General features: G+C 43.8%; 1 protein-coding gene across 1 annotated transcript in view; it reads right to left on the reverse strand.

Annotated features, from left to right (window-relative positions):
- Positions 1 to 16,876, reverse strand: part of LOC120530064 (polycomb complex protein BMI-1-like) — a 22,340-nt gene extending 5,464 nt beyond the window's left edge. Inside the window, exons 1-13 of the mRNA XM_039754211.1 lie at positions 16,700 to 16,876; positions 15,900 to 16,011; positions 15,747 to 15,810; positions 15,564 to 15,598; positions 15,233 to 15,293; positions 15,073 to 15,129; positions 14,934 to 14,993; positions 10,871 to 10,926; positions 8,734 to 8,939; positions 5,955 to 6,095; positions 5,756 to 5,852; positions 5,544 to 5,599; positions 5,396 to 5,446 (exon numbers count right to left, since the gene is read on the reverse strand). Of these exons, the coding sequence (XP_039610145.1) occupies positions 5,396 to 5,446; positions 5,544 to 5,599; positions 5,756 to 5,852; positions 5,955 to 6,095; positions 8,734 to 8,939; positions 10,871 to 10,926; positions 14,934 to 14,993; positions 15,073 to 15,129; positions 15,233 to 15,293; positions 15,564 to 15,598; positions 15,747 to 15,810; positions 15,900 to 16,011; positions 16,700 to 16,838 (1,135 nt within the window). The 5' untranslated portion in view covers positions 16,839 to 16,876. The remainder of the gene's footprint in view (positions 1 to 5,395; positions 5,447 to 5,543; positions 5,600 to 5,755; positions 5,853 to 5,954; positions 6,096 to 8,733; positions 8,940 to 10,870; positions 10,927 to 14,933; positions 14,994 to 15,072; positions 15,130 to 15,232; positions 15,294 to 15,563; positions 15,599 to 15,746; positions 15,811 to 15,899; positions 16,012 to 16,699) is intronic.
- Between the last annotated feature and the right edge of the window lie 7,312 nt (positions 16,877 to 24,188).

Raw genomic sequence — 24,188 nt, forward strand, 5'->3', positions numbered from 1 at the left:
AAAAATCACTAAAGTGGTATTTAATGTGTCATCGTAACTCGACCTTCAGCGAACTAAATCACCGAAACACAAACATTGGTGTCATGAAGAGACCATTTCATTTAAGAGCTTGTTCTTATGGAAGAAAGTTTACTCAATCAAAAATAAAAACCACAGCCTTCTGGAAATTAAAAGCCACGACTTTGATATTTTAGTTTATAATTTAAAAACACGTTAAAATTTCAATACATTCCGAAAACAATGACATCAAACATATATATGGAGGTTTGAAAATAAACCCGTTTTAAAGGGTGACAAAAAACGTGACATAAAATAGTTGCACTTTTAGGCTTAGGATTTTATATCTATCTATCTACACATACATAATATGTGTGTGTGTGTGAGTGAGTGAGAGATCTATTTAAAGTATACTGTACATGTGTAAAAGCATCACACCATGACATACGACTACACACACACACACAAGTGGAATCTCTTTGTTGGACTTCACATCTGGGAGCTTTTCAAAGATGCAAACTTCAAACCCAAGCTCTGCCCAAAACCACACAGCTTGGGCCTCATCGGAGTTCGGGTGTATCACAATTTTTTTTTTGGGAATACAAAGGCCAACGGCCACGTGGAGCAAGTCGAGGGGCTTCTCTCCTCCTACCTACAATCTCAACTCCTGGCAGGACTTCAGCAGCTGCGTTAAGTGTCATTTTTCACAATAAGTGACTGCATTGAAAACTGTGTCCTATGATCGTGACAAGCCAAGCCATCTTCTGTCATAAGACAGCGAGTTTCCTGTCCAGCTGCACTGTGGGCCCCTGTCCTAAAATGAGAGTTGCAGGTCAAATCCAGGCTACTGGGACACTGATGGACTCGTCTGATTTTGTACAAACGTCAGGCAGTCGCCGAGACCGACGGACACGAGCAGTAAGTGACCAGGAGGACTTTACAGGCATTCAAAACTCAACTGGATGCTAATGTGGAGAAGTTAGGGGATTGTACTGAATATTGAAATTAAAAAGCTAAATCAATTAATTCAATTTAAAAATAGCCCCTTAAACTACAACCAAAGTTTTTTGCAGAGCAAATGAGATGAGTTTGCTGGGCTGAGTGGCAGGCCTTCCTCAAGACGGTTTAAAACTCCACTATTTAACATTTTTACTTCAATGTAAATGAGCAGTGAATTATTGGCTTCCGAGTTTTTACTTGTACTGTAACAACACAGCAGATGAGTTTTTGAAAAGATTAACGAGTGGATCTCAACACAAGGGTGCTGCTTGACCTCAGGAAGTCTGCGGCCCCGGAAGTCACCATAGAGAGTTGCTTTTTATTGTAATACACAGTAATAGGAGAGATTGGACCAGCGACTGTACTCGTCAGGGGTTTACCGTAAACGTACAGCCAATGAGCTTCGATTTAATTATTAAAGTGAGTGCAATACGGCGCTGTGAGCACTGGGAAGGCCTTATCTACATAAAATGTATTATGATGATGATGATGCTTTACAATTCTGTTTGCTACGCTCACATTTGGATAACAAGTACATGGGAGCAGTAAATTCATTTTTATTCCAGCAGAAGCTTAGAATACGCGGAGGTCGGCACTCAGATCCTCCCACACAGAATTACAAGAAAAGCAAAGCCAATCCGCTGTATAGATTTAGGGAGCGGAATCCATTCCTGAAATGGGAATTTCACCGCAGCAAACGGCCTCCACAAGGTATCAAGAAACACAGCTTTGAAAAACACATCCCGCTTATTTACGCCATTAAGGATCTTTCATGTCCAGAACATCATTTGAAGGTTTTTGAGCTGAAAATTTGCAGCCTTCCTTGTTCTTAATGTTAACAGAGATGGAAACAACCAAAAAAAAAGTTGCCCTCGCTCTGTGCTCGCACCCCACCCCCACCTGCTCCTCTCAATACTTCAAAATAGCCTAAAATTTACTTTAGAATGCAAAAAAAAACGCCTTATGATAGTCCAGATAAGACAGAGGCTTCAGTTTGAATGTTTTTACAGAAATACGACAGTCAGGTTCATCCGTTGTCCTGTAAACTTAACTTAAGGCTGAGGCTGAAGCAAAGCAACAAACACACAAGAGGAAGGAGTCAGAAACCTCAGGCAGAAGTGTCCTCACATTACTTGACATAGGGTTTATATACATAGTAGGGCCAAGCCCCAGGCACCTTTTAGCACCCAACCCCAGTTGTGGCCAGAATATTACTAAAATCTTGAAATGTACAAAAGAAAACTATTGGAGTAAAAAAAAAAATCACTAAATTCTATAAATATGTAAAGGAAAAAATAATTATTATTTAATGGAGTAAAAATCATGAAATGAGAATAAAATATTTACTCTTTTACCGACTGGAGTATTCCCATTAAACTGAGGTGCACTATGAGTATTTATAAGAGATAACAAACAATCTGTTTGTTTAAACTGAAATTTTATAGATCAAAAACTTAAAAAAAAAAAATAATAATAATAATAATAATAACTCATTTAAATAACAGGAAAAATCACTAAAGTGGTATTTAATGTGTCATCGTAACTCGACCTTCAGCGAACTAAATCACGAAACACAAACACTGGTGTCATGAAGAGACCATTTCATTTAAGAGTTTGTTCTTGTGGAAGAAAGTTTACTTGATCAAAAATAAAAACCACAGACTTTTATATTTTAGTTTATAAGCCAAAACTTTGAATAAGAATCTGAAAATTTAACATCACATTAAAAGTTCAATACATCCTGAAAACAATGACATCAAACATATATATGGAGGTTTGAAAATAAACCTGTTTTAAAGGGTGACAAAAACATGACATAAAAATAGTTGCACTTTTGGGCTTAGGATTTTATATCTATTTATATATCTATATATATATATCTATCTACACACACACATATATATATATATATATATATATATATATATATACAGTATATGTATGTGTGTGAGAGAGAGAGAGAGAGATCTATTTAAAATGTACTGTACATGTGTAAAAGCATCACACCATGACATACGACTACACACACACACACAAGTGGCATCTCTTTGTTGGACTTCACATCTGGGAGCTTTTCAAAGATGCAAACTTCAAACCCAAGCTCTGCCCAAAACCACACAGCTTGGGCCTCATCGGAGTTCGTGTGTATAACAATTTTTTTGAGAATACAAAGGCCAACGGCCACGTGGAGCAAGTCGAGGGGCTTCTCTCCTCCTACCTACAATCTCAACTCCTGGCAGGACTTCAGCTGCGTTAAGTGTCATTTTTCACAATAAGTGACTGCATTGAAAACTGTGTCCTATGATCGTGACAAGCCAAGCCATCTTCTGTCATAAGACAGCGAAGTTTCCTGTCCAGCTGCACTGTGGGCCCCTGTCCTAAAATGAGAGTTGCAGGTCAAATCCAGGCTACTGGGACACTGATGGACTCGTCTGATTTTGTACAAACGTCAGGCAGTCGCCGAGACCGACGGACACGAGCAGTAAGTGACCAGGAGGACTTTACAGGCATTCAAAACTCAACTGGATGCTAATGTGGAGAAGTTAGGGGATTGTACTGAATATTGAAATTAAAAAGCTAAATCAATTAATTCAATTTAAAAATAGCCCCTTAAACTACAACCAAAGTTTTTTGCAGAGCAAATGAGATGAGTTTGCTGGGCTGAGTGGCAGGCCTTCCTCAAGACGGTTTAAAACTCCACTATTTAACATTTTTACTTCAATGTAAATGAGCAGTGAATTATTGGCTTCCGAGTTTTTACTTGTACTGTAACAACACAGCAGATGAGTTTTTGAAAAGATTAACGAGTGGATCTCAACACAAGGGTGCTGCTTGACCTCAGGAAGTCTGCGGCCCCGGAAGTCACCATAGAGAGTTGCTTTTTATTGTAATACACAGTAATAGGAGAGATTGGACCAGCGACTGTACTCGTCAGGGGTTTACCGTAAACGTACAGCCAATGAGCTTCGATTTAATTATTAAAGTGAGTGCAATACGGCGCTGTGAGCACTGGGAAGGCCTTATCTACATAAAATGTATTATGATGATGATGATGCTTTACAATTCTGTTTGCTACGCTCACATTTGGATAACAAGTACATGGGAGCAGTCGGTGATGAACGTGCACTTATTTAACTAATTTAAGGTATAAAGTAACCAGGTTTGCTGATATTTTGCAGCTTTTTCTATTTACTAAGACATAACTCTCAGATTTCACATTAAGCCAATCAAATCACATTGAGATAAAGCCAATCAGTTCTGCTCTTTTCGACAGAAGCGTCATCAGACTCGGTGGGGGGGGGATTATTGTCTTCACTTGCTTTTGTCTTAAGTCAGCCGCCCTCAAAATGAACACTTTTTGAAATATTTACATCACAGTTTTCCCAAATTCGCTGCACACAATTGAATGTAATTCACGTAAACGAGATTTCTGTACGCGACTATCCTGCGAGTTGCATTAAGAGGGCCTCCTTTGTTGCTTTGCAGTTTCAGGGGTCTCTGTGTTTTTTTAGAGCTACAAAGAAAGTTTTGAGACTTTTACGATTTTATTTTTTAACCAAGCGTGGGGGGGGTTGGTGTGGTTGTGGGAGCTGATTTATGGTAGCCCCCCCACCCCAGCAAACTTATTGCCCACCGCACACCACAAAGGCCTCTGCCTCCCTTACACCCGCATGACTAATGTTAACTTTACACAAAAGGTGCAACCATCCAAAATAAACGGTACAAGTCTTCCATATTCCTAATGGCCGGCGCTGACCGAGTATAAAGGAGTATTTAAATATTAATTGCACCCAACATCTCAATAAATTTAAAATTCTCTCAATGAATTACACTCTTTTTTTTATTTGTTTAGTTGCCTAATTAATTCATTTCAAGTTAAAATAAATGACTTTAGGCTAACAGAAGTCAGTCAAACACACGGAGTGGATGCACCTGAATGTCATTCTGCCCACACCGGGACTGCAGGCTGGCATGAAGCCATCTGCCCGTGATGGAATGGGAGCGTGTGGCACAACTGACGGCGGTTTATGTTGCGAGTTTGTGAAGAGGGTCTGCCAGGACATCCCTCAGAGGTTACGGTGGAGCCGCTCCATATTAGCGGACACCTTCAGAGGATTTGAAGGGAGAAAAATAACAAAACCCACAGCACCTCGTGACGTCTCCCTGTAAGTAAAAATTACGTTTAAAATCATTCGATTATTTTTCATGTCTGAATAAACAAACATATTACTTTTTATCCCCCCATTTAGTGTCTTTTCATGGTAGCCCACCATCTCTCAGAATGGACGTGACAGGCCAGTTGTGGACTCGGCCCCCTCAAATCTATAAAGGGGTGTCTCTGATTTTTTTGACAAGCCCAAACCCAAGCAGTGCACAGAATCAGATTTTGTTACTTTACCATCCGCAGAAGGGTGAGCAGCATAGAAATCGCGTCTTCGTTTCATCTCATCTAAACACAACAGGACAAAATAAAATAAAGATGGGAGGCAAGTCCTCAATTACACAAGCACTCCTGCTGGTTAAGATGACAATTTGCAGGTTCTTACTTTTGAAGAGTCCCGGCACTAATTTATAGACGATGTCTTGTAGAGTTTTGTCCGACCTAAAACGACAGCAGACACTCACTTTTAGATTTCCCTTTGCAGGCGACAATCCGAGGACTTAACACACTCCCAGCATCTAATGAGAGACAAGTGCAAACCCACGAGATGCTGGGCGGTCTAAACTCTCTGCCGTTCAATCATCCATCCCTCCTTACCTGATGTTATGAAGAGGCCTCGTCTTGTGCACCTGCACGTCGCAGATCGGACAGTACTTGCTGGTCTCCAAATAGCCGACAATACACGTTTTACAAACTGGAAGGGAAAGGAAACAAGACAACACGTCACGGCAGAGCAGAGCAGAGGTCGTCAACTTTCAACTTTCCTCCCCGAAGCCCACGGGGGTCCGTCACTTACAGGAGTGCAGGCACTCGATGATGGTCGTCGCGTCTATGAAGTACCCGCCGCACAGAACGCACATCAGGTGCGGATTCAGCTCCGTTATCTTGATCCGTGTGGTTCGATGCATGGCGTTGGCTGGAGGCGCCGGGGGGAAGCCTGGGGTACAAACACAAAAGGATGAGTGACTTTAGGTGGCTGGGTGACAGCAGGAGAAGAGAGCGGGGAATGAAGCGAGCCCGAGAGGCGACCACTTGGCGATGTGAGCCTCGGAGAGACGCCTTCCACGGCTCTACTCGCTCGGAGGAGATCCTGCACCTCCTAACGCAACGCCAGACAGTGAGGCGTCATCTTCGTCCTTTCAAGCTTTCGGATGACGGTCTTTACAAACTGAAATAGTCGGACGGTAATCCCTCACGAGCCGAAATTAACGGGAGACGCAGAGTCATGAGTGAAGCTGGCCGACGTGGCGACGGCGTCCTTCAATTCCGCACGCACATTCAGAACGTCCGCCGAGGAGGCGCCCCGGGGCCACCCGAACCCTCCACGCGCAGCAGCGCTCCGCAGCCCGTGTGAAATGCGCGAAAGACGGGGCGCTGACGTCCACGGGTGCCCAAACACGGTCATTCTTACCGTTGCTATAGCAACTTAGGTTACAGTTGGCATTTTGCCAAAGAATGAAACTGGAGCGAAGCGGCGGAGGAACCGCGGCTGGAAATCGGCGGCGACCGCCTGCTCGCGGGTGTAAAGTGGACCCTCCGAGCGCGGGACACACAGGGTGGGCATGTTACTTCAAACCGGGGTCTCCCCTTCCCAGATCGTAACGGGATTCCATGCACAGCCAGTTTTCTTTCTTTCCTATCTTCGATGTTCTATTTAAATTTCTCCCTGTCGCCATTGAAACTCGCGCTAAAATGTATTGGTTTAATCAGATTGGTAAGCAGGAGTAACCGCGTTTCAGTTTCTACGTATTCAAGGACAATATACTGCATGTTCACATAATGGAGAACAAACGACTGTTACACGTGCAATCGTCTCCTACATTTCATTAAGCAAAAGACTTCCATGAAAACGCAAACAAAAACGAAATAAACACACCTTGGCCTCAAGCCCACCAAAACCCACTGCCGTCCAAGCCCATTTCAAAATCGGCCACTTTCTGCTTTAGTGCAGCCGCAAGTCCACGGAATGTCAACCCGGTCAGAGGCTTCATATACGAGCATTTTTTTTTAAACTGACAAACGTGGCCTTGGCAGCTAAGAAATGTCACCGCTTGAAATCATATTATTATTAGGCGTACTATTATTATTAGGCGTACGTTTGATTCAAAACCATTTACAATACAATTAGCTCCACTTTTTGTCTTGTTTTATTTTATCTCAGCACCGGCAGCAGGGTCTCACTCCATAATGAGCGGGGTCTGAAGTCCAACGCCTTCACCCTTGTGCCACGCCGCCTGCTTACAGGTGCCAGGGTGGGTCTTCAGAGTGACGTCATGGGGGAATCACCAAACTCTCCTCCACGTGATGCTTCATTTATTTAGATTAGTCACAGGCTCCATATAATAAATACGCATAAATAGATGGCGACAGATTTGTGACATATTAAAGAATCCCGATTTTTTTACAGGAGTCCCGCTGCATGCATTAGCACAGGCCGAGTTCGGGGTTACTGAATCCGTTAGTGGTAGCCTATACCATACATTAAAGATTTCAGATTTTTTTTTTTTTTTTTAAATATTAGGATGTCTTTTCAAAGCAGAAAGACCCAACTTCATATGCAAAGACGACTTCCCAAAATGAAAAATTGCCACACAACCCCGTAAAGCACCACGAAACGCCATTAATGAGGAGAAGACATGCGTGCGCTGAATCGGACACGCTTAGTTCAGACTGCACTCATAAAAATTAAAGAGCCAATGTGTTTCTTGACAGAAGAGCCACGGGGAGACCATCCTCCTAAAGGGGAGATCTAATTATATACATCAATGGCGACGAGATGATGATTTGTGAAAATCCAATATGTTCCCGATTTCCAAAGGACTCAATAAATACCAAGGACTAAATTCAAGTTTCCTCGAACCCGTCAGTCTTCTTACTTATTAATTTATCGGACCCAATTTTTCAAAGCGACTTACATTTGAGATTTTTTTTTTTTGTCTTAACTCTAATTTAAAGTGAAGTGACTTTCTCAGGGTCACACAATGGCGGCAGCGGGATTTGTACCTACAACCTGAAAGCCTTCACCGCTGCGCCTACATAACATAAAAGATTTCTGTGGGTCCACAAATTAGGAACCTTTTTATAAAGTCCAAGGAACCAAACGGATACAAGCAGCCCGTGTCGGAATGAAAAGGGTCTTTGTCGAGGAACCACACAAACCAGTAAAGTGCCATTGAAGACCCGTTATTCGGTCGAGTGCGCGTCACGCCCACCACAAAGCGCTTTATACGAACATTTGCTGTGCGGACCGAAATTAAAAAAGGAAACCTACGGGTCTGTCACGGAGAACGAAGCGCCTCCTGGACCGAACACGCGTAAACGGCTCGAGGGGCTTCTGGGTGGATTGAACAGCAAGGCGTGTCTCGAAAGCCCCCCCAACCAAGCACTTGTGGATTTGGCCAAACTTGTCTCATCCACACGCATCCCGAGATTTTTCCAAACTGGAATTCTTAGAAAGCGAAGCTCGGCTCGCCATTCTATTCGAATTCTCTCTTTCTACAATTAGTTTTAAAAAAAAAAAAAAGTCCTCGTTCCCCGGGATGGCGACCACCGGCACCTGTGCCAAGTGTCCATACCGTGAGGTGACAGCAGCCCGCCGACTCGAAGCTTCGTGAAGCGGCTCTGAATGGGCGCACCGTGCAGCCACTTGTCATAAATCATAGCTCCGAAGTAGAAGCGCATATGAGAAAGTTGTGTGCACACAATGGCAGCAGCCCGTCGACGGGTCCGCTCCATGAGCCCTCGTGCTGATGGCACCCGAGACGCGCGTAGCGGCTTCGTTCACGGTGGTCGCCGTTTTCTGGCAGCCCCGTTTCGAGAATGACACTTGATTAACGAAAAAAAAGAATTGCGGACAGCACGTCACTGGGTCCGATCGCCATTTTTAACGGCGACTTTCGTTGGACTGTCCGCCTAATTTAAGTTCGAAAAAAGCGGACGGACCGTCGTCGCCGGAATGCGAACTCGGGGTCGTGTCCCTCACTTCACACGGATCCCGCCTCTATAATTTGGGGGCGATTCGTTGACGGGAAGCGAGGCATGCGAGCTGTTTATTCGACAGCTGCTCGCAGCACTTCAGCCATGCCGCTCCAATACGCGCCGAGCGCCCGACTTTCACCAAAAATACTGAGAACCCCTCGCCACCAGGCGCGGATCTTCCACAGCAAAACGACAGAGGGAAGACCGGTGCATCGGCTTCAGAAGGCAGCAGCCCGGTAGCCCCATCGCCCTCGGAGAAATTAACTCAATTTGAAAAGCTCGTGCGGCGGCGGCGACAGCGTAGAGGCGAGCACGAACCGAGGGGAGCCCGTGGGGGCCGCGGCCACAGAAAGCCAAACAAACAAGCGATTGTCGCGCCCCAGGCCCGCCCGTACCTCGGCGATTGGTAAGAGGACCGTTTAGAGCATACGTACCCGGCGACTGGGCTCCCGTTTCGCCCGCCGGTTCCTTTCAAACAATGAAACTTCAAAGCGGATCAGCAGAAAACGAATGCGAGCCAAGCGGCCATCTTGAATGAGTGCAGACGCGGCTGTCAGTTGCAATGAGGGCACAGCGGCGGCACTCGGCACCTCTCCCTCGTACTTCCAAAAAGACCTTCTTTATGCGCCGCGGTGCCTCGCCAAGCCTGCCTCGCCGTGCCACAGGGCCGCCGAAACCTGCTCCGATTGCCCGTACGCGCGGAGCCGCCGGCCGCAGCGCTCCCTTCGGCGTCTCGTTCGCCTCCACTTCAGTTGTTTGAAAAATGCAACGCCGAAGGTTCACTGGAAACTGACACCGTCCCCAAAATGGCTCGTAGTTCGACCGCCCCGCGCGGTCACGTGCTCTCATTCCTTAAGGGTGGCCTGGGAATTAGTGTCGGTGGAATCCGAGGCCAGCGCACCGGCCACCGCCGCACCCTCCCTTGGAGGCGACTCCCGTTAGACGAACGGTGCCGCCCCTCGCGGGCTGCAACGAGAAAGAGTAAAAAAATAAAATAATAAAAATAAAATACAGGCAAGCCCCTCACGCCACAAACTCTCAAAAGACACGGCGACCTCGAAAAACTGCAAAAATGAAAAGTCAGCTCGTGGAAGAGGTGGGAGCACATTGTGCTCAAACGGGCACCGTGGCACTTCGTGAAGCCTTTCCTGGGATCGAAAATCTTTGGGATGTCATTCAGTCGTTGGCGCCGCAGCGCGAATAAACAAATAAATACATCAATAAATATTTAAAACACCGGACCCCCCCATCCCCGGTGAAACGAACGCGACATAATCGGGGACTGTCTGTTGGCAGCTTCAAAAGCAACGCGACCGGGGGCACAAAAAAAACAAGCCCCCCCCCTCCCCGGTTCGGCACGTTGTGGTTTCAAACGCGGCGGGTGCTGCGGCTCCAGGACCACCTTTCACGAATGCCGCACATCTTTTTTTCTTCGCGTTTCCTTCAAATTCATTTCCTTCGGGCTCACAAAATGGAGTCAAATATTTAAAAAGGACTCCACACTCGAAGCCCGCTTGATGTTGGACATGGGATTTGAATTTTATTCATTTTGTGGAATTCAGACAGAGAGACACAATGTGGAATAAAACTCGAGAGCTGCTCGTTTTACAAAACATTTTATGTGCTTTTAATTCAGTGTTGTTTTCACAGCATCGATACAAAACTGGACCGTTTAATAAAATTTAATACAAAAAAAAAAAACGTCCATGAAAATGCGCCGTTTGTCTTCATCACATTTGAGCGGCCTTTTCCACAGCTTTTGAGGCGTCTTTCATTTTCCCCAGCAAATCCTGAAATTAAATAAATACAAATAAGAAACGTTACTACTTTTCTTTCGAAATTATATATATTTTATATGTAGAGATAAGCCAAGCAAAATGAGCCCTTTTATTGGCCAACTAAAAAGATTACAATATGCAAGCTTTCGAGGCAACTCAGGCCCCTTCTTCAGATAATATTTATAATTTTATATAAAATTTATATTTTATATAAACGCTTTCTATATAAACTTCTGTTCAATTAAAATAAAAACAAGGAAACAAGCAACAATTAAAATACGCCAAATTAAGAATTTAATACTACATTAGTTACTATTCTTTATAGACTTTTTATCCAAGGCGACCTACAAAGCTCGTTATTCTCCAAGAATTAATATGGAAGTAATGACAGACAACATTTTAAAAAAGCGAGCAGAACGACGACTTAATGACACAGATCAGCGTCCTAAACTCTGTCTGTATTGTGTGTGCAAAATATAGAAAAATCTAAATTAAAAAAATACAAAACAGTAATGTTTAACAAGATTGAAACTCTGACGGGACTGCAGGATTTTTGTCAAAATTCATTTAAACAAATCGGTGTCTTTCAAAATTAAGTTAATAAAATCATGGACGGTGGATCAATACAATTAGTTTAGTTTTTAAAATAAAACCTTTTAAAGTTGATGCCTCCATTTTGTGTTTAGAAAACAAAACAATTCATATAAATTAAATGCAAGTCTTCATGTAGAATTAAAGTAACCGAGTCCCCTTTATTAACCCTAAATTACACATTTTTATTATTATATGATTTTTCTTAAGTCAGTCAATCAAACCTGATTTCATTACCGAGTGTGAATGAAAACCGCGGCCAATGGTGCGAATACCGAAGGCTAGTTGAGAGCGCGGAGCTCCGCATTACCGCAGAGGTTTGTTAATAAGAAGTTGTTAATTACATTAAGTTTTTTAATTATAATGTGTTGGAAACAAAGAAAAAAGCTTATTTTCTGAGGTAAGGTGGGCAACATTTATATATATATAAAAAAAAAAAAGTTAAAAAATCAAATCGGCTTCCACAATAAAAATCAACTGCCATAAATCGCGAAGGGCTTGGACTTTCTTCCCAGTTAAGGTGTGCAGATTCTGTAGAGCGCGTTGTAACAAAAGGGGCGGTTCATTATACAAATCTGAGTTAGCCGTCTACATAAAACTAAAAATATATTCTTAGTTAAATCAAGTTAATTGTGTGCTGGGACAATGGGAACACCACGTTTTGTGGATTACAAAAGTTTTACTTCTGAGTAAGATGAGCCTAAAATAAGCGGGTCATGACAGCAGGCCCTGAAACGGATTTGTGCTTCTGTTGAGAAAAAAAAACATAACATACAAACATAATTAGAGGTCTTTATTTCAACGTTCATTCATTTTGTTATTATTGTAACATCCAAGAGATTTAAGTTGAACTAACTAGAAAGAGTTAAGTACAACTTAATAGCAAACAATCATTTCGATCTCAAATAAGTTAAATTAATTAAATCGAACACACCTAATATTTTTTAGCGTGCGCTAATTCTGTGTTTAAGAATTTGTAAATGTCGTTTTTGCACTTCACCTTTAAACTCGTCGCAGCGCCCTGTGTCTGCGGCGCTCGGTGAAAGGCGCTATATAATAAATCAACTCAACTGAATTGGCGCTTTTTTTTTTTTAAATACAAGCTAAAAAGGAGACAATGGGACATTTGCAGAATTCACATTTTCATTCATTGGGCAACCCTTTAAATAAATTATTCCTATTAGTATATTTATTATATATTTTACTTTATTATATATTATTAGTATTATATATTTTATTATATAATTTTAAACAGCATTATTAATAGTAAATGTTAATAAGATCATTAGAAAAAAGTGCAAGTCATGCAGGTCAACAAAGAAATTGTCCCAAAAACGTCAAGTCGTCATTCGAGGGTCCTGCGCCTCACTTCTCGTTCACTAATTCCGGGCTCTTCGTATGAAGTAAAAAAAGTTCTAACAGGTGTAGGAAATCTGCCCTTAAGTTTCCATGTATTCTGGTTACATTAAAATAATTATTTTAAAACAACTGGCATCTAATATGCCAATTCCTTTTATCATTTTTTTTTAATATAAATTATCATCAGGTTGCAGTATTCATGGGCCGAAGTTTATTATGGCGGTGTTTCTATTGTTATTCTAAAAAATTTAGAACAACGTATTTTGTGAATTACATCATTTTTCCTAAATAATATTTTTAACTAGATATTTAAATTATTTCTGTTGGTTCAGTTTTAAAAATTCTTCAGCTTCATAGAAAGATTCATGCAATGAGTGTGACCATCTACAGCCCAAGTACATCCGTTTTAAAAGTTTTAGTAAAATAAAACAGTTTGTGTAAAAATTAAGAAGAAACTGATAACACACAACTAAAAAAAAAGAAAAAAAATGATCCCTCCATTTATGTCTGTGGTGTTCATGCAGTGTGTAGGGTCCAGTGCTAGTGCATGCTGGGAAATCGAAAACACAAATCCCGTTTTCATCTGACAGGGGGAAAAAAAAAAATTCCACACAAAACCCCCAAACAAAGTGGAGGCGCATCGGAGTGCCACCCCAGGACTATCAAACTAAAACTGTTCAACTTTTGATGGTAAAACGGTTCTTAGCGTCAACATAATTTAGGAACTTCCGAGTTTAATTTCGAAAGGCAGGCAGGCAGACAGACAGACATTGAGAATTTTAAAAACCAAATTTGATTTGCCCCCGTGTTTCACATCTTATATTATTTGTTACATTGGAATATGGCAGACGTGCTCCACAACGAAAACTGACAGATGTTTGCCTTTTTAAATCATTTGGCAGTAACTGGTGTCTTTTTAAGTAACATTTTTAGTTTCTTTCTCAAAAGTGCGTTTCTGTTTCTTCTTTTTGCAAAACAAAAGAATGTCAACATTTTGAAAAATGAATGATCAGTGTGGCAAACCAGAAGAGCTTTGTGTTGGAAGTACGGTGAGCCACACGCGTTAAGTCACCGAGTTAGGGAGCGACAGCAGATTAACGACTCGCGATTTGCCAAACTGGTAAAAACAAAGACAAGCCGCCATCTGAGTGACTGGGGAAGAAAAATCCGAACAGATCGGCGAAAATGAGATGCAGTCAAGCAAACCAAGTCACTGAAGTGCAGGCCGCTTTTAGTTTTTTATATAAATATAATTAAACACACACATTTATATTATATATATATATAAATATTAAAATACATATACGTACAGATATATTATACACACACGCTGTAAGTTTCTACTATAATTAGCAAAATATACGAGTACTTAAAAAATTTAATATTTATAAAGCCTCACTGTGCCTGCCAGGTCAGTTTTTTTTTTTTTCCCTTTTTAGTTATTTATGGACTGACAAGGCTTTTCTTCGTCATGGTGATGATAACAACAATAATACTTATTTTGTTATATTATCACTATTAATACTACTACTAATAATAATTTATTAAACTTCCATCTGGGGATAAATAAAGTGCTATTCTTCATCTTCTTCTTACTACTAATGGCTTGTCGTGTGTTGGGTGTCTCATTGTATGCTCTCAACTTCCAATAATAATAATCATTTTTATTATTATATTATAATATTTTGCTCTCGCGTATAAAAACCTCTGAAGTTGCCAGACGCACCGTCAAATTAAAACCCTCACTCTTTCACTTCCTATTATTTATCCTCATCATCATTATTAATTAGTTATAACTCATACGAATATTAAACTGCAAGCAACAGAGAACGAAATTTTAAAAAGCACGCCGAACGACGTCATAATTGTGGATTTTCCCCAACGATAGTCTGATGTTGTCAATGGACAGAATCACCAAACTAAATACATTCCTTTCGCGAAGGGCATTTTCGGTAATAAAGCACCGTAAGCACAGACAAGTCGCTCCATTCTGTCATTGAAGCGCACAGCAATAATATAAAACTCTCGTTAAAATTAAGAGCCGGGATTCTCTTCCATTTGAGTTATACCTGCAGTTGCTCCATCGTGCAGCTAAAACTAATTTCATCCGTGGGCTCCGACATCCTTTTCTGCAAAATAAAAGCAGCATTGAGACATTTGCTTGGACCGTCCAGGCGGCGAGCGCGCTCACGAGCCGAGCCACCTCACCTCGGACTGGAGTGTAATCAGATAGAAGGGCTCGTCCACTCGGTGCACGTGGCTGTTCTAAACAAACGAGAACAAAAGGAGGGAGCCCAGGGTTAAGCAGGTGCCCAGTTCGGTTTTCTGGTTGTCCTTCCATTATTTGATAATCAATATAAACGCATACCTTGATCTGATAATCCAGACGCCAAGTGACATCGCAGACGTGCGGCGGACATCTTCCTAAACTGATTTTTTAAAAAAAAGGGAAACCGTGCCTAATATTACAATTTTTAACACACTTATTAAACGTTTGTCAAACACTATCACTGAATGACATGTAAACAAGGTATGGATTTCGAAATTACTAGTTAAACCCATCAAGAATTATATATTATATCTCTATATATTAGAATGAATAAAATCAGGTGCCACATTAAAGTGCCTGTCATTTACCACGCTGGTGCATTTTAAGAATGCCATTTCTGCAAATGAAGAACAAGTACAAATCAACTCACCTTCCTAGCAAGCCTTCCACCTTTAATTTGTTTTTCTGCAAACGGAGACAAAACAAGCAGCACGTCAGGAAGCGCCCGTCCCATCCGGCGGACCCCTAAACGCGTGACGCGAGCCCTCAGCTGTGAAGTTTCACCACATCGGCGCCTCGGACGGAATTGTCAAAAGCAAACACCACACTGTACCTGGTACTCCTCGTAAAAAATGTCAATTCTGTCTCCATCAAACTTGCAGTCTTCAAGGAAGGCTCTGAAAAAGGAAACGATGACAGCCACTGTGACAAGTTACCACTCTTAAGGACGTCCATGGCATGCAGTCCCGTAGCCGCTGAACTTTACCCGATGGTCGACTTGTCCGCATTCACTTTGGCAAATTCCACGATGCAGGTTGTGGCGGCGACGTGACACTGGTGTAACATCGTCGGGGCGACGTGCTTTAACAAGGGGTCGCCTACAAAAGAGTAAACCATGCCGATATGACAAAAGCATTTCCAGACGTGCCTGCCTTAAAATAAGCGCACCCGAGGTTGTGCCATTTCAGCTCCGAAGCCGTTATGTCTGCGTGCACAGCCATGAGGGTGTTTGAGATGAAGCGGGCGCAGAAAATCACCCCTTGCGCGGCCCTTCCACGATACACCTCATTAAAAGGGCCCTCCCCCTGCACACATGTGCCACGGAGGACTTCAGCTACCAAGCCCGACTTTGTCTTAACATGTAAATGTCGTCTTGAGAAAATGAGCGGCTGCTGTGATCCCCGAGCCCGTTTTTGATGTGTTGCCATGACACAGCCGCTGTTTGTAGCGTATGCTGTCACACATGAGATATGACGTACGTGTGTGTGTGTGTGTGTGCGGTCTGATGGTGACAACGGAGCATGGGCTTCTCGGGACACGCAAGAGCAGCGCCGCTCTGCCTTACGTCGATCCGCCCAGGCGCACGCGCGTCACCGATTTATTCCTTCTAGACGGCCAGTCTAACCCGCCGCAGGTTCTCGGCTGCGCTTTTCTCTGGGTTGGTCAGTCAAGTTAACTGCGCCCGGGGATTTGGGGCCCAGCCGTGTGAGCTCACAAAGACTGCTTCGCGCATCGACGAGGCCGATCAGCCGGAGCTGAAACGAAGCACAAAGACATCCGCCTCACCGAGCAGTGCGGCGTCGAGTTCCGGAGAGACGAGGCCACGGAAGGCGATCTGAACAAAGGCCGCGTACGTGCGGCTATCGAAGGGCTCAGGCTCGGCTAGAAGCCGCAGCCCTTGCAGCACCAGCTCGGAGAGCTCCATTGTGGTGGCGGTGACCTTTGACACCGAATCACGTGGCCCGCGCCCAGCTGATCTCGGCGCTAGTGAGGCACGCCCCCTGTCCGCGCGCCCGAATGTGGAGCTGAAGATTTCGTGCGAGTGGAGCGCGCATCCCCGTCTCATGTGGCCGTTCCTCGTAAACCCCACCGTAGTAAGGATTTCTATGCGAGGCTGCGGCCGTTAGAAATGCAGTAAGCGTCATTGTTAAATTAATTATCCCAAGCACGTCATACTGAATACAGTACAAGAATGACTAGAAGGTGCAAACATCAAAAGTTAACAGAGAACGAGATGGAAATCCGAGCACGAGCAGGCGTCCCACGATCTCAGCATCTCGACTAAGCAGTTCACAGACCGCAGCCGAACCTCCCGAGCCTGGCAGTTTCGGGTGAAGCTCCACGGTGGAGTTTGGCCCGTCCAGACACCTGTCCTTCAAAGATGAACCTGCTGAGCGTGGCGATTACCTGTAGGGCTTCTGGAATGTTCAGTCACACACTTAACACCTTTTCAAATTCTAACCACACTCTTAAAAATCCTGGGTCTGTAATGGCGCTTCACTGGGTTGTGTAGTTTCTCTAACCAAAAAGAGCTTAGTTATAGTAGAGGTTCATTGAGTGTTGAAGAGGTCTTTAATATGTGGGCAAAACCAGTAGGCAAACCTGGCAGGATGCAGAAGAACACCTGAACTTTGTGTTATTGCCCTTTTGAAATTATGAAGCCATTGCTGTTTCACAACTCTGTTATGGTGTCTTCATGGCTGTTTATGGAGGCAGTTACAGATGTGAGGAAATAAAGGAACGTTCTGAAACCTTCATGCAGATGGATCTTTAGGGAGCCACTTTGTCACCTTTATGAGTGTGTGTTGAAACAAAAGGACCACGAGGTCTAAAAAACAAACAAGAAGAAACAAGCGCTTGTTAGACCTTCCATTTGTGAGTCTCTTTGTCTTGCAAGTGGGTGACACCGGAGATCACAGCCCAGGTCCTCTCTGTGTGGAGTTTGCATGTTCTCCCTTTGTTCATCTGGGTTTCCTCCGGTGCTCCAGTTTCTTTCCACGGTCCAAAAGACACACAGGTTAGGTGTATTGGTGACCCTATACTAGCCCCGAAGTGTATGTGTGTGTGTGTGTGTTCGTCCTGCAATGGACTAGCGTCCTGTCCAGGGAATATTCCTGCCCTGTGCTCTATGGTTGCTGGGATGAGCTCCAGTTTCCCTGCAGCACTGCTCAGGATACAGCAGATTTATAAAATGGATAGATGAGTAGATTTATATTTATGGAGAGTCCATGTCCTTCCTGATGAGACAGTTACAGCTGTGAATTAAGCATTAAACAAAGTAATGCTGTGTTTTGGGCACCAAGGGATGGGGGTCCCCCTCAGCCATCACACCCCTAATTCTTTGACTGCCGCACTGCACTCATTCCAGTTTTTGTAATTGTTCATATCTGCCGAGTTCAATTTTAATCTGCATTGTTAAAGTAATATCCGGCATGGTGAGTGACTAAAGTTTATTCAAAAACTCCTCCCAAAAATGACGTCTTTTTTATATTTTATTTACCCTTTCTAGTTTGTAGTGGTGGCCGAGAAGAATATAAGTCTCATATTTTCATGCAGAATGGAGAGGAAAACAAAGTTTATGATATAAGAGGAGTCAAAGATGAGATTAAAAAAATGTCTTTGACCAGCACTACATAAAAATAAGATGTCATTTTTGGGTGGGGTACTTCATTAAAAGGGTTTCTTTAAAGGTGTCATTAGATGTCATATTTGTTTGTGCAAATCATGAAATATAGCCTTGTTTTTATTTATTGTCCACCAGCATTGATTTCTGTCAGAGGATTTTCAAAATTAAAAAGTACGTTCTGGACCCCCCCCATTTCAGTGGAGAGAACATCAGCTCTCCTTTTCCCTTATTGTCTTTGGGTGGGTGATTAACAATAGCATTCAATACATTTTTGTTTTTGCATTTTTCCCTCATAACAATTTTATCAAAAAAATAATTTGCTTATATTGCTAATTGCTATTTAGTGATGAATGCATGAAATGTAAGAACTATTCATCCATCCATTACCCAACCCGCTATACCCTAACTACAGGATCATAGACGTGTATTTGTACAGGGAGATTCTAACGGACGGGGCCCCGAGTTACGATGTGTATTTATACACCCTGATTGATGTGTGAATGATCCAATCACATTCAGTTTTGGAAATGGTCCTTGTACTGAAGCTAGAGGGGAGCTGCCAGTGCATTATCGTGGTGCACACAGGAGCTCACCAGTCCAGCAGACAGGACCCGATGTTCTGCCGCATTTGCCATAGAATACCAGAATTGGCGACAGTCTTGACAGAAGAGGGTCAGGAGAAGCCATGCCTCACTGGTTTGGTGGTGGGTCGTACATTTATCCAGGAATACTGTGATCGTCATTTCGATTAGATTTGCTTCTTTATTAAGACAGTAAAACATCATAACTTGGGGCCCCCGCCCATTAGAGTCACCCTGTATACAATATATACACATATACTGTATATATATATACATATGAACTGCTCAAAAGAATGAAAGGCACACTTTGAAAACCCATCAGGTCTCAACTGGAAAAAAACATCCTGCTGGCTCTCTACTGCTGTGGACCGACAGGGTGACGTGTGAGGAACAAAAGGATGGCAATGAAGATGATCAACCGACAGAGAGAGGGCTCAATTCAAATACACCCCGAAAATCAAAGGGAACAAATGACGGGGCAGGCAGGCAGATGAGTCCATTTGGCTGAAATGTCGTTACATCAACTCCAAATCGTACTCAGTAGTTTGTATGCCATCCTCAATGCCTCACAATGTCCTAGTGAGATGACAGATGGTGTCCTGGGGGATCTCTTCCCAGTCCTGGACCGGGGCATCACTGAGCTCCTGGACAGGCTGAGGCTTCAAATGGACCCAAAGATAATGTCCCACCCAGAGGTGTTCTACTGGATTGAGGTCAGGTGAGTAAACATGGTGAGAGGGCAGTCAATGGTATCAATTCCTTCATCCTCTCGCCACATGAGGCCTGGCATTGTCGTGCAGCATAGGGTCTGACAATTGGTGCAAGGATTTCCTCCCAATACCTAATGGCAGTCAAGGTGCCTACCGTTGTCTAGCCTGTAGTTGTCTGTGTGTCCCTCTATGGATATGCCTCCCCAGATATACCATCACAGACCCACCACCAAAGCGGTCATGCTGAACAATTTGACAGGCAGCATAACATTCTCCACTGCTTCTCCAGACTCTTTCATGTCTGTCACGTGTGCTCAGGGTGAACCTGCTCTCATCTGTGAAAAGCACAGGGCACCTGCCAGTGGTGGACCTGCCAATTTTGATATTCTATGGCAAATGCCAATCGATCTCCATGGTGCCCACTAGACGACATTGGGCCCTCAGGCCACCCTCATGAAGTCTGTTTCTGATTGTTTGAGATGTCAGAGACATTCACACCAGTGGCCTGCCTGCCTGCCTGCCTGCCTGCTGGAGGTCATTTTGTAGGCTCTGCCAGTGCTCGTCCTGTTCCTCCTTGCCAAAGGAGCAGATACCAGTGGGTCCTGCTGATGGTTTAAGGACCTTCTATAAGAGGCCCTGTCCAGCTCTCCTATTGTAACCGCCTGTCTGTCTCCTGGAATCTCCTCCATGCCCTTGAGACTGTGCTGGGAGACACAGCAAACCTTCTGGCAATGCCACGTATTGAGGCCCTGAGAAGTTGGACTACCTGTGCCAGCTCTGTAGGGTCCAGGTATGGCCTCATGCTACTAGTAGTGACGAGTGACAAAACAGATGAGGAGGGAAAAATGTCAGTGGCTTGTAGCTGTTAAACCATTCATTTCTGTTTTGGGGGTCGTCTCATTGTTGCCTCTCTAGTGCACCAAAGCAGCTGAAACTGAAGAACAAGCCCCTCTGCTACTTAACTGACCACATCAAGAAGTGCCTAGAAGTGTCTTTGACTTGATGCTATACTCTCATTCAAAAGGGGTCCTTTCATATTCCTTTTGAGCAGTATATATATTGTGAGGCGTGAGTCATTGCATTGCACCCCAAAACATGAGATTGAGTCTCAGTACTTTAGCAAAACCAGATTTATTCAACTTGAAACAGGAACAGCATGGTTATTTATTGTAGTGGGATCTGTCACTCTGCTACACACAGGGACAGCAATCAGGCAGGGTCCAGGACGGGTTAGTGGCCAAGTAATCCTGTCCCTTACATCACCCATCGGGCACAGGTGCTTATCGTAAGACCGCGATCGCTTCGTATGCTGCAGTGCTGTGAACCTGCGGGTGCCTCGGCAATGGACAAGCTGCCCTCCACAGACGTGCCAATCACACTTTGGTGTGGTGTCCCGTTGGGTGGTGGGGAGTCCCAAAAGAGTTCAGAAACCTCACCATATATATATATATATATTACAGTTATGGGGTCTGGCCACCCTCATCTTCAATGGAGTTGTAAAGTCTTGTTGGTTAATCAATGGAAGGGCCGAGATGGCGCCACTGGTTTGCTCTGCTTAGGGCATCGGTGTTATGGGTTCCTCCCCAACTGATATTTACATTTCTTTTTGTCTTCTTTGTTCATTTTTCTTCATTTTTTCTATCATTTTTTATAACATCATTCTGTTCATTTAGTATTTGTCTAATTTTTTCCAATTTAGTTTCTATGTTTCTTATACTGGGTGGCACAGTGGGTAGCGCTGCTGCCTCGAAGTTAGGAGACCCATCTGGGTTCGCTTCCCGGGTCCTCCCTGTGTGGAGTTGGCATGTTCTCCCCGTGTCTGCATCGGTTTCCTCCCACAGTCCAAAGACATGCAGGTTAGGTGCTAAATTGTGCTTGGTGTGTGTGCCCTGCGGTGGTCTGGCATCCTGCCCTGGGTTTGTTCCTGCCTTACACTCTGTTTTGGCTGGGATTGGCTCCAGCAGACCCCCATGACTCTGTAGTTAGGCTATAGCGGGATGCATCTTATCCTGTTCTCTGTATGTTTATTGAATTTTGTTGTTCCCTCCGGAGGAGAAATGGCATCAGTTAGGGTCTCTGCATGTCTTACTTATATCTCAACCCAGATGAAGGACCACCATCTGCAGATCAACCTGGCAAAACCTTAGCTTCTTGTGAAGGTAGCTTGTTTTGGATTCCTTTGTGTAAAGAAGTGCTTCAGTCCTAAATTCCCTTAATTTCCACAGATGTCCTGGAGCACGTGATTCACCAGGTACTTGAAAGGATTCCTTTATGGATGCCTTTGAGGATTTTGAAGCACTGGGTGAGGTCCTCATGCAGTCTTCTCTGCTCAGACTAAACAGGTTTGGTTCTCTGTGTCTGTCCCAGTAGGACATGTCCTTCAGTCCCATGATGCTCTTGGTTGCTCTCCTCTGCACAGCGTCAAGTGCTACTCTGTCTTTCTTGTAACATGGTGACCACAACTGCACACCCCACACCCCAGATTTGGTCTCACTAGTGCATTGCATAGTCTGAGCATAACGTCCCTTGACTTCTCTTCAAGTTCTTGCCATGTACCCTAACATTTTCTTTGCCTTTTTAACTACTTAGTCCCATGAACCTGTAAATCCTTTTCAGAGGTGGCTTCCTTTAGGTCAGTGTCTCCTGTCTCGCATTTATTATTGGCGTGTGGCGCTTTGCACTTGTCTCCATTACATTCCATTTCCCAGTAGTCTGCCCTGTTCTGAAGCTGGCACAGATCTCCTTACGTTGTTTCTGCTGCCTCCTCAGTGTTTGCCATACTCCCAATTTAAGTATCAGGTAACTTGTGAATTCAACCAGTCATCTCAGCTCATCAGTCGTGATTTCTGCTGTCGTTCCTCCTTGGATTTGTTTCTTAGTTCATCACGCTACAGTCCATGAGGGTGGTTTTCTTTCGAAGATCAGGTGTGCAGAGGCTTGTCAACTATGTGCTCATTTATGTCAGACTGCTTTTCCTGTGCTCAGCTGACAGTCCATCACATTTATGATAACATTCATTAGTTCCATTTATATAGCGCTTTTCGGGACACTCAAGTGCTTTACATAGAAAGTGGGTTACCACTTCAGCCACCACCAATGGGTAGCATCCACCTGAGTGATGCAATGGCAGCCATCTTTCTGCCACTACCCTCACCACATATTACTTGGCAAAGCGGTGAGAGAGACAGTTAAGAGGTTATTACAGGGCCAGACTGGATGAGGTCAGAATGGACAATGTGGCCAGAACATTGAGATACATCCTATTCTTATTTAAAGATGCCCAGGGATGTTTGATGACCACACAGAGTCAGGACCTCAGTTTTATGCCTCATCCAAAGGTTGACACCATTTTTCTCCAGCACAGTTGTCCCCATCGCTGCAGTGTGGCACTGAGATCCACACACAGACCACAGAGTAAGTGACGCCAGATTGCCTCGCCAGCATCTCCTCCAGCAGCACCCAAGCTTTTTTTTAGTCGGCTTCCAGTCCACCTCCTAGTTGGGCCAAACCTCACATAACTTCAGGCGGATTGCCAGTTCTGAAGTGCAGGCTACGTTTATGTAGTGACCATGAAAAGACACACTGGCCTCAGAGTTTAGGATGTCAGCCTTCAAATAATGGAGGAGTTGTAAGCCCAGGAGGTGCCAGCCTGGGTCACTGTACCTCTGCACTTGCCACTTTCCCAGCTGCTCCAGGTCACAGTGTCACAGGTGACGATTTCCTTTTCTTATTCATCAAAGTGATTTACCAGGCCGTGATTTTTTTATTTTGCATTTGTTCTTGTGCAACTGTCACCTGAACATTGTATGTGGATGGCACTTGGTCCACATGGTAGCTACAGAGCCAGGTCCTATCTTATACTTGTCATTTATCTTTAAACTCAGGTCCATACAAAAACTATACTAACACAAAACACTGATGCTGGAGCAACAGCAAACATTTGTGGAGCTTCAGTGACAAGAAGGCAGCTAACTACCAGTAAAGTGTGGGGATCTAAATAAACCTCTGAAGAAGGTGACAGCATGTCCTATCAGTCCCTCCAGACTGTGCTTCTCCGTGCAGGATCTCCTTTTCACGGCCCTTTTCCAGTTTCTGCCATACATACCTATGAGTCATCTTGGACTCAATGATGCCAGGTCAACAACGGCACTCTGGGAGATGATCAGTGACTTCAGATTGGCATGGAAGACGCTGAGGGGGCAAGCATTTTTTACATTTCCTAGAGTGACTATCACTGATGAACTGAGGGGGGCACGACACATTTTGCCTCTAGTCAAGAAGGCCCACCAACACCTTGACTTCCACAGCTCAGCTTCCTCCCTGTGTTCCCACAAACATCTGCTGGTGCACAGTGGAGT

This window comes from Polypterus senegalus, chromosome 5 (genome assembly GCF_016835505.1).
Source record: "Polypterus senegalus isolate Bchr_013 chromosome 5, ASM1683550v1, whole genome shotgun sequence".
Classification (NCBI taxonomy): domain Eukaryota; kingdom Metazoa; phylum Chordata; class Cladistia; order Polypteriformes; family Polypteridae; genus Polypterus; species Polypterus senegalus.